The following is an 11,376-nucleotide window of genomic DNA, read 5'->3' as shown; positions in this document are numbered from 1 at the left end:
GCCTTAAATGAATGCTAAACTCTATGTACAGTTTGGATGAGATACAAATTTGTCTGCAGCTTTGAGCTTTGTATGTTTGAGAAATCGTGTTTGGGCAAGGGCAAGGTCAAAGGTCAAAGTTGTCTACTCTGAAAGATGAATAGCCTAAATAGCACCTCGTAGCGGAGAGACTTTGCCCACTCATCTATTCTCTCTAATTTCACACACACACACACAAATGCAAAAAAATAAAGCCATGGCCTCGCGGTGGGCATTTTGTTCACCTCATTATACAAAGGCGCATGACTCATCCACACTCCATAGCAGGTCTTTGTCTAGGCATTTCACGAAAATTTCAATTCAACTCAAGAGCTTAGCTCTACCATTATGCTCTTTTCCAGAAGAGCACTTTCCATCCTTCGTCAGCACATGGCTGCATTTGTCGCTGTACCTGCCTCTGTGAACACAGCCAGTTCAGTGTTCCAGATCTGCTGTACACATTGCCCCAGAGAGTGGTGTGGTTGATAGCTGAGCTGTAGGCCTTTATGCTCTCCTGTTAGGCTAACAAATGGACTCTTTGTGGGTTAAGTAACCTGTAACTTCGACCTATGCTTTCTCACAGGGGTAGTTCAGAGTCAGAGTTCATTTTCTATCATTCTTTCTTTCTCTCTCACTCTTATATCACACATGTGTGGCGTACGTACACACACACACACACACACACACACACAAAGACAGAAACAGAGAGAGAGAAAGAGTTGTCTGCACTATCTGAGTGTTTCTGAGAATTGCTAAAAAGTTTACTGACCTAAACCAGTGAAAGCATCTCACGTCATACAGTTGCCATTTATTCCTCTGTCTAGTGTGGGCAGGTGTTTCATGCCCTCTCACACCTTCTATTAAGGATAATTCAAACATCTTCTTCTTAATTTATTTCTTTCCTGTTTGGTCATGAAGTGAAACTTTTTCCTTCTTCATTCTTACACTTTCTCTCTTACTCACTCAAATCAAACCAGATCTATGGAACACTGTCATGACTTAATCATGCTATAGCTGTATACTTAAAGTAAGATGCAAAGAAATTATAATATAATGTGATATTAAGGTTTTGCACCTCCGTTCTAATGTGACGTCACCGTTTGTTTACAACTAGAGTGGTAGGCAAGAATGGTAGGCAAGGCACTGCAGAGTGGTAGGCAAGCCTACAACAGTCGGGTTGCATAGGCTACACATAGTTACAAATAGCTTCAAAATTGAAATTTTGATTATCAAATATTGACCGGGATGCCGACCACTTGTGTAGGCCCTAACAGTTGGTTTTACAATAAGAAGCAAAAAGGCGACGAACGACCATGGTTCATGGTTCCATGGTTGTGGAAGATGATCGTTAGCAGCTGTGAAGTATTTTATTCTCAAGATGGCCTAATGGTGTAGCCTAGGCTACTGTCTACTAAGACGTAGGCTAAAATGCAACTATCTACAGTCCTTCAAAAATGAATTGCCAGAGATAGGCTATGAAGGGAAAAAGTGCAGCATTTTAAACATGGCAAGAATATTTTTACCGGAACAGTTTGTTCTAATTTGTCTCGTGAAATTCGTGCTTGTGGACATCATTCCCCTTCTGTCCTTCTATTTCAAGTTGTCATGATTGTCATTTGATTATTTAATCACAACAAATGCTAATAAATGAAAACAGAATAGGCTCATGTGCTATAGCCTACAGGTCAGTTAGGCTAACTCCCGTAATACTTGAACTCCCGTTCAAAATAAACTGATTTGATCCTATGAATTGTTAGCGATCACACACAACAACAGCAAATACCACTGTTGAACCTAGGCTACTGATTCAGTCATGTAAGAAATAAGCATGTGACAGAGCGCAGTGCGTCTGTCACTGGCAAAGGCGGCTTTCCCGCCGCAACGGGAACAATGACTTTACAAACATTTGCACAAAGACAGCGCTATTAAATCATGTTGCGATGTTGATTTGTTTGATAACATGTTGTGAATGCCACAGACCTGAGGCGTGTCAGGACGGGGGTTAAGTTAAACTAGAAATTGGTTTAAGGGAAACATACAGGGAATCAAAGCCGCGATATGCGGTATAGAGGTTGAAGCGTATCTATTTATCAGTAATGTAAGCGTTCTCTAAAAGCGCGCATTATAACATCAATGCTTACTAGCTGGGAGATGGAAGTGCTTTGTCCGAGTGTATGTATGATTGTGTGTATGTACTTGCCTGTTCTCGGTGCTTCAGTTGCTTTCCGGCAAACTGGAGTATTGGGCAAAGGGACACTTTCTGCGCATCTTTCGCGCCCAGACGTGGGAGCGCTTATTGGCGCAGGTGGGTTTAGAGTGGTAATATTATTTGGTGCTTAGTGAGGTTTATTATGACATTGTATGGAAATATCATGAACGATTGTTAGTAATGTGTATTGCCTATGTCATGTGTTAACCAAAGGGTGGTGAATTTGAATTAATTGATTTGTTGCTATGCATGGTTTAGTCCAGTGTTTTAAATGGTGTCTGCAGAGCGCAGTCAGGGGTGAGGATTCCTCCTCAGAAGTGAGAGGTCCTGTTGAAAGGCCTCTCGTGTAAACCGAGTTTTGAACAGAAAAAGTTAGGCTGGATCTACCATTAGGCTACATGCAGGTTCTCCCATAACGTTATCGATACAGATCAATGCACCAAATCAGGGCAATTTTAGCGAAATAACGTTCCTGTGACAGGCTATCAAATATTGAACAATGGGATAACGTTTCATCATCACCTTTATTGATGCCTGAAATGTTGACATTGCTGAAATACAGAGATGTAGCCTACTGAGAGGCAGCTGCAGACAACGATGTTCAATGGGTTCAACTTGTCCCTTGCCTACCAGGTGGATGTAAACAAAGCTATAGAACCTAAAATATGTCGTGAAAAACTGTATGTATGTGGTACATGTTATAGTTGTGTACATTTCTGAGAGAAAGATAGGTAACACTTTACTTGACAGTATCAACATAAGTGACATGACACTGTCATGAACACATGACACTCATAACACATGAACCCTAACCCTAACCTTAAACCTAACACTAATCCTAACCCTAACTTGTTATGACAAAAACCAAATGTCACTTAATAACAGAAGCTTTATGTCATAAATGTTTATGACTTGTTTATGACACGTTCATGACAGTGTCATGTAACTCATATGTCGATACTGTCAAGTAAAGTGTAACCAAAAGATATATTAATTACAGAGTTGAACAAACCGCTAAAAGCAAACATTACCAAAATATAAGCCTCCCAAATATAGTGTGAATTGTATCTGCTTGGCAGTGTACTTTACAATTGTTTAGTTCTGGCAGGCTTTGGTATTTTCTTGAGCTACAGTATATTTTTACACTCTCTATTTTCACCTCAAAATACTGGCTTATTTTCACTCTGTGGCAAATGTTCAAAGCTCTTAATGTATTTTTTACATCTGGGGGAAGATACTGCTCATGTATTTATTTACTCTCTCTCTCTCTCTCCCCTTCTCTTTATCCCTCATTCTCTCCCCCTCCCTGTCTCTGCAGTGGGCCCTGGCCAGGAGCATGAGGAGTTGCGGAGGAAGATTGAGAATGGCGTGCGGGAGCTCTGGTACTTTGTGCGCAGTGAGGTCAAGAAGCTGGGCGACACTGACGGGCCCATCCGCCACCGGCACACAGACAACCTGCTTCAGGACCTGGGCCACCAGCAAAGGTCAGGGGTCAACATGCCTCTCTTGCTGTTCTGAGAGCAGTCCTTGATTAGCCCTAGTCCTTTCTTCAAGAACATTTATCTGTAGATATCTTTTATTTATTTATTTATTTTTATTTATATATTTTTTATTTTAATTGTGTTTTTTTTTATGGGAAGGGTTTGCCTTTATTGTAAAGGGATGGTGAAGAGACTATCCCAGAGTAGGTGGGAAAGAGAAAGCGAGATGGGGTGGGATCAGGATATGACCCGTGACGGACTCAAACCCGTGTCCCGGTGGGCACTTGGACCCAAGTGTGGGAAGGGCGCTATAGCCAGTTGCGCCTCAGCACAGTAGATATCTTTTTGAAATCAACAGCACAACAAAAATGTAATGGATTAAAATCAAGAACTGTACATTTAAGGTGGGACAGTTTTATAGTTTACCTGCACTTTATACTTTACATTATGGATGTGTGCTGATGAAAGAAGGATAGTGCGTTGTGCACCTGCCCATATCACTGTTGATAATGCGCTCTTAAAATAACATATGAACAACTCGCCATGGACTTCTGACCAGGTTTCTCTTGGTCAGTGGCGTAATGCGTTTTAGGTAGTATACAATAGTGATTTTTAGACATTGCGCCAGACCACTCCCTAGGTTGGTCATTGCCACACCTCCTGGCACATTGTTTAAAAATGACACGTGCAAAATATGAAAATAAACTTTTTGCGCCGGGTGGAAAACGAGTTTTCCGCCATGCGCCAGATTGGAAAATAGGGGCCTAAGTATTCATTGTTTGGCTGGAATAGAGGGGTCATCCCTATGTTCCCCAAGTCCTATGTTCCCCGCTCGGGGTTAGGGTTAGGGTTATGGTTAGGGTGTTAAAAAAGGGTCCTATGTTCCCCGGTCCCATACAAAGCGGGAAACATAGGACCCGGGAAACATAGGACCCCGGGCACATAGGTACGCTCCCAGAATAGAAGCATGCAGCTACAACTAAGGTTTGATGACAGAATGAGCAGAACTGCTAGGAAGACAAAAGTAAACACGTCTGAGGATGTGGATTGACTTCTGAAAGGATACCAGTGCAGACATCACCTTTATGATTTATATAGTTTTTAAATATTTAATATAATAATAAGTTAGACTACGTCAGATCTCTGAGCAGCCATTACATTTTGTGTCTGCAGCCTTACAAAATCAGTGTTTATGGGTTAATAATTAGTTGTCCATGCATAATACATTTAAAATGTAAAATACCCATTAATGTGTGTGCTTTCAAGCAAAATGGCATGGAATGATTTCCGAGTTATCAGTGAAATGGCCATGGGTAGTGTGTTTGTGTGTACATGTGTGCGTGTGTGTGGGGGGGGACATATGTGTATATACTGTATGTGTGTGTGTACAGTATGTGTGTGCGTGCATATATGTGTCTGTGTCTGTCTGTGTGTCGGTATAAATGTGTACATGTCTGTGTGCATATGTGTGTAGAGTGTGCACACACTTTCCTATCTATTTCCCATTCAGAAAAGTGGACTTGGCGCTGCTGGTTTTCTGTAAAACGTGGCTGACGTGAGTTATCTCAGCGGTACTGGGCTCGATATATGTGTGTGTGTGTGTGTGTGTGTGTGTGTGTGACATGAGTTATCTCAGCGGTACTGTGCACGGTGGGATGGTGCTGTGCCACTGTCCCATTGGTCAGCCACAGAAAGGACCTCATTGTGCACCGCAACAAGCTGCCTGGTCAGGAAACACGCTTACAATGGAGCTCTCTCACAAAATGTCAGGACCTCACAAAGTCACGACCCCCCACAACCGCACACACACACACACATTTTAATGCCACTGCCAGGGCAGACCAGATTCCTGTTACGTGAAAGAACGAATCATCTCTTTGTCATTCTCTCTCCCTCCTTCTTGTTCCTATCTTTTTTCACTTTGTCTTCATCTTCTCTTCTCTTTGCCTGTTCTTTTATCTCTTAATGGTGAAGTGTGTACCTGTGTGTGTGTGTGTGTGTGTGTGTGAGTGTGTGTTTGACAAAAAATAATTGGGTCTCTATATGTGTCAGATTGTTTGCCTTAGAAAGTGTGTGTGTGTGTGTGTGTGTACAGGTATGTGTGTGTGCGTGTATGTGTGTATGCCTGTTGACCTTTAGATAATGACTAGCAGTGGTGGACAATGCACAGCCGATTGCTGGTTGGGCCCAAAGGCCATATAAAGTCCAGCTCAACTCAAACCCTTGAGCACTGATCAGATCAAACTGTATAAGCATAGATTTTTTTTTCTTATTGAAATAACCTTGGTGAGATTTGAACAGTTAAAAATGCCTTTGATCCAAGTGTATGGCATTGTTCTTCACATTGGAGACTGCTAACCACCTGGCCCCTGACTGTACTTACCCATTTTTCTCTCTTTTCCTCTCTCTCACACTCTCTCTTTCTCTCTCCTAGCTCTGTGTCTTTTCAGAAGCCAACTGTGCTAATCAGGCATTCTATTCTCTCTCTCTCTCACTCTTTCTCTCTCCATTTCTTTTTCTCTTTGGCAAACTCACACCTTTAATAGATTTATCTGAATAGAGTATACTGTACTATATCCGTAGTTCAAACAGAGAATGAAATTACTTTCTTAAAGTTTGATGTTTGCACTTGGCAAGTTTCTAAAGGTTATAACCTTTCAAGTATGAAATAAAGACTCAGTTTAAGTAGCTGACTTGATTTATGTGATAAAGAAATCCTGAATGTTTCTTTCATTATTTTTTTTTCTTTTGCAAAGCTACTCACATTGCAGCAAACAGTCATGGTGCAGAATGAAGTAACAGAGGCATTAGATTTTCATTATTATGTATGGTTTGATAATGCATTTCGGCTATCTTGATTGGATGTAGGTTTTGACGAATATAAAATGTTTCATACATTCCTCTTGCCAAAGTGAACAGGCTGAAGAAGTTAAGTGATGTACTTCCACTGTGTGTGTGTGTGTGTGTGTGTGTGTGTGAGTGTTTGGCTCAGGCTACTGGCTGTCCATTGAGGCTTGGCACTGGCGCGGGTCTGCGGTAGGTAGGATAGATAAATAACGTAAAAGCCGTAGTGGTGATGACACCACACCATGTCAACGAGTGTCATTACAGCTAATGCGTTCCTAATCACAAGTGCCCATCATCTTTTAGAAGTGACCCCATTTAGCTCAATCAAGGTCTGTACCTCTATTGCTGTTCACTGCTGACTTGTGTCTGTCCCTCTCTCTGTTTATGTGTGTGTGTGTGTGTGTGTGTGTGTGTGTAACTAGGTCCGTTATGACAGACTTGTACTACCTCAGCCAAGCAGACGGAGCGGGAGACTGGCGAGAAAAGGAGGCCAAAGACCTATCTGACCTGGTGCAGAACAGAATCACATACCTACAGGTACTGCCCCACATACACTCTCACTAATACCCCAATACCCCTATAAAGACACAAGTCAAATCAGCTTTATTTATATAGCACATTTCATACACAGGGGTCATTCAATGTGCTTCACATAAACACAAGCAAACAGGACTAGTGAATAAAAGCATATAAGGGCAATAGTAACAGAATAGTTTAAAAATTAAAGAATAAAAAAAGAAAACATAAAACACACAAGGTAATAGTACATGAAAGCATAATAGGGCAATAGTTTAAATGTAATAATTAAAACACATAAAAAACAACATAGAATGATTATACTAGTCAAGCAGAACTCTATGGAGATTTTTGAAGTACTGGTACAGTACAGGTACTGTCCGCACACACCCTCTCACTAATACCCCAATACTCTTCTATCGTTACAGGTACTGCCTCCACACACCCTCTCACTAATACCCCAATACTCCTCTATCATTACAGGTACTGCCCCCACACACCCTCTCACTAATACCCCAATACTCCTCTATCGTTACAGTTACTGCCCCTTCACCCTCTCACTAATACCCCAATACTCCTCTATCGTTACAGGTACTGCCCCCACACACCCTCTCACTAATACCCCAATACTCCTCTATCGTTACAGTTACTGCCCCTTCACCCTCTCACTAATACCCCAATACTCCTCTATCGTTACAGGTACTGCCCCCACACACCCTCTCACTAATACCCTAATACCCCTATATCTTGCACTTCATAGAAATGTGTTTATCCATAAATGATGTCTGAATTATCACTATCCCAATGTGGCCATTTCTTAGACCCACTCCGAGACAGAGTAGACATTTAATCTAAATCAGGAAGGTGCATGTCAGTCTTATTAGGACATTTTCTCCAATCTGTATCATTATAGAACAATACAGAAAACAGTGTAGTCTGTTGTGCAAAACCATTAAAATGACATGGACATGTATTTCACTAGAAGAACACAGCAGGGAACAGAAGGATGGCACAGACAGCAGAAATTGCTTTGTTCTGCTTTTTACTGGGTAAATGGATGACGGACATTTTGATGCACCTAGACAGGACTGCAACAATTTTAGTCATGGTCATATTCCACTGTGTGTGTGTGTGTGTGTGTGTCCACACACAGTGGAAAAAAGTGGAGTCAGTCTGTCTGGGTACTGTATGGAGTGCTGACAGCATCTAGCTGGCATTCTGAGAACTGCCACACACACACACACCCTCCCTCCCCACTGGCTCCATCATAAGCATTTCATCGCTCATCAGGACCAATCCTATTCACCACCCCACCCCTCCACACACACACACAAACCCTCTCCATCTCCTCAACTTTTTCACTGGTGTCTCTGATGGTTGTCTTCATTCACCATAACAGCCTGACAGTACCAGGCCATCTGCATAATGCACAATAAGCATATCTGACTGCCTGTAAGGCAAAGCGTCATTAGCTTATGCCTCCGGTTTACACTAATGTCTACCATGATTACGCTGTTCGGCTATATGGGAAGAAATATGCAATAAATGCATTCGACATTTACCAGTGTCAGGTCGTACATTCTTTCGCATTCGACTGTCAGCATTTTTTAAACTGCCTAACCACCTAAATGTAATCTGATTTTAAGTGATTCACGGGGTGGCGAGACAGCGTGATGAAGTTCGATATGTCAGGGAATATTAGGCTTTCTTTATGCGGAGCGTTACTGACATTGCCTTCACTTCATTCATTCAGGCAGCTGCGGTGGTAGCTTAGTGTAGGTAATTGAAAACACATATCATGTGGTGTGGACACCTGCCTCAGTACTGTAGATCCAGCAGTCCTGGTACAGAACCCTCTCTCTCTCTCACACACACACACACTCCACCTCCTGCACAATATCTTCTATCTATCCCTGCTACAAGCACACCTAATTAAATCAGTCTAATTAAAATGCTCTCGATTAGCTTAACCAGGTGTGGTCAGATAACGATTCGCTGTGCCGCACACCTGACGAGTTCAGTCGAGTGTGCAGTACAGGAAAATATGGCAACAACATGCTGAATTTTATGTGTGTGTGTGTGTGTGGGGGGTTCGGGTAAAGCACTGAGATCTTATGACAAGAAAGGCAGGACTCAGCTAGTCTGAGTGGGTGAGGCAAGTTTATTTATAAAGCATAATTTCTCAGCACTGATAATTCAAAGAGCCTTCTAAATGAGGAGATAAAAGAACAGAGAAAAACGGTGGATGTCGGGTTGTTTTTTTATCACATAGGCCGAGTTTTCTTCTTCTTCTTCTGACCGTATGTGGCTGGCGAGCATTGAGCTCCGGAGATTTAAAAAGCTCTTCCTGTGAAGGTGGTACAAGTTAACCTGTGTTTTGACTCATGCTCACTCATTTTTTTCTCATTTCCTGCAGGGCTCATGGAAAATGTGGTGCTTATAGGGTTTCTATGGCAATGCACTCCCTCAGATGTGCAGTCTTTATTGCAGCTTGACTGTAAGGATCCAGGCAATAGAGCACCATTTACTTATCTACGCAGATACTTAATCAATTAGTCATATCGTACTAGTTACTATTAGTGTTGTCACGATACCAAAATTATGACTTCAATACAATACCTGCCATAAATATCTCGATGCTCGATACTGAAACGATACCACGGCGAAATCCTAAAATATCTGGAAAAGAAAGGACGCAGACCTCCTCCAAGTGTATTGAGTCATTTGTGTTGAATTTGATGCACTTTTGTAGTGTGCAGGTCAATTCTGGGTTCTAAACTTCCAACATAATTATTATTTTTTATAGTCAGTAAAATAGTAATTTGTGTGTGATTAAGTCCTTTATTGTGTGTTATAGTTCATTTACATTGTGTTGTGTTTTGGCAATAAAGTACCTTTAAATAGCCAAAGTAGGCTAGATCAAGGTCAGTGTTGAAATTACTGCATGCATATCACTGAATGCTATGCAGAGGGGCCTTTAGGCCATCTGATGTAGGCTACCCTAGGCCATCCCATGTTTATGGGATTTCTTTGACAGTTGCAAAGGGTACCAGTTTACAAGTACGACGTTCCAACCAGGTCTTCGTCAGATAGGCCTACACCATTAGGGGTCATTCCACGTCAATTCAACCAGGGCCCACGCACTTAAGTCTCAAAAAATTCTGAAAACATGTTACACACTGTAAAATTACTTTAATGTTTTTATTAAGATCAATACTTTCCAAGATACAGCCAGTTTTACAGGGGGAGGGGGGTGTCGATTTTGTTCGGCCTCTTATTTTTGTCAAAGTTCACAAGCCCACAGCACAAGAACTAAACCATGTAGGAGGCTCAAATTTTGCATGCTGGTACATCAATAGGAATAGTAGTAGCAAAATTGTCACGTTTGGTCTGGATGATCCTGCATGGTCATAGCTGTCCCTCAAAGTTCAAAATGTTATTGGAGATTTTGGCTGGGTTCTGTTTAGGCCTTCAGAAGACATATTTGTACTCAACATAGGCTCTTGATTTATTTTCCTTACTGAGATAAGTAGAAACACTCTCACAAAAAGCAATGAACAGAAAATAAATTCCTTCAGGGTCTGAACAGCAGACCTTACAAGTCTGAAAAATCATTTTGGTTCTCATTTTCAGAGCGCCCAAACACCTTGTGGGAATATACAAAGATTTTTTATATATTTTTTCTTTATTCTCCATGATCCCTCAAAACATCAATATGACTTGTCTTATGCAAATCTTTCTTTCTTACTTTCCACCCTGAACATGGGCAAAATACATACATTTATACGTACATAAAATAAATTTACAGTGTGTCTCCTGGGTAACATAGGTACACCAGGTAATTTTTTCAGAATTTTTTGATACCTAAGTGCGTGGGCCCTGGTTGAATTGACGTGGAATGACCCTTAGGCTACCTGTTGCAATATATCTGTTTACATTACGTATATTTCTTTGATAACATTATTTGCTACCACGTAACAATAAGCCGCTATTATTATTAGGACTCAACACGCTTCAGTGGTATTATATGCTGTGGGTTTTAATTAGCACATTTCGGGTAGCCTATCCTACATCTGGGCAATAATTATTGAACAAATTGCAGTTTACCATGCCATATGACAAACATTACCAGTAGTACTGACCTAACATTAAATAGATTGTTTGCAAATTATGGTAATGTTATACTAGCGTGAACTTTGTGTTTTCATCACGTTAGCATGATCAGTCGTTATGTCTCATCAAAATTCACTGATGAAGGAAGGTTCGCTTTATCCCAGAAAACCATACTCGTTTCAGTTAGGCTAG

General features: G+C 41.2%; 1 protein-coding gene across 2 annotated transcripts in view; it reads left to right on the top strand.

The window, feature by feature from the left end:
• The window catches only part of fut8b (fucosyltransferase 8b (alpha (1,6) fucosyltransferase)), a 130,140-nt gene that overhangs the window by 100,441 nt on the left and 18,323 nt on the right, over positions 1-11,376 (top strand). For both annotated transcript variants that reach the window (XM_048251140.1, XM_048251141.1), the window contains 2 exons: positions 3,546-3,711; positions 6,978-7,092. In XM_048251140.1, coding sequence (XP_048107097.1) covers positions 3,546-3,711; positions 6,978-7,092 — 281 coding nt within the window. The remainder of the gene's footprint in view (positions 1-3,545; positions 3,712-6,977; positions 7,093-11,376) is intronic.

The sequence above is a fragment of the Alosa alosa genome, chromosome 8 (assembly GCF_017589495.1).
Source record: "Alosa alosa isolate M-15738 ecotype Scorff River chromosome 8, AALO_Geno_1.1, whole genome shotgun sequence".
NCBI classification, from domain to species: Eukaryota; Metazoa; Chordata; class Actinopteri; order Clupeiformes; family Clupeidae; genus Alosa; species Alosa alosa.
The sequence above is the reverse complement of the archived record's forward strand: the minus strand, read 5'-3'. Positions and strand labels throughout refer to the sequence as shown.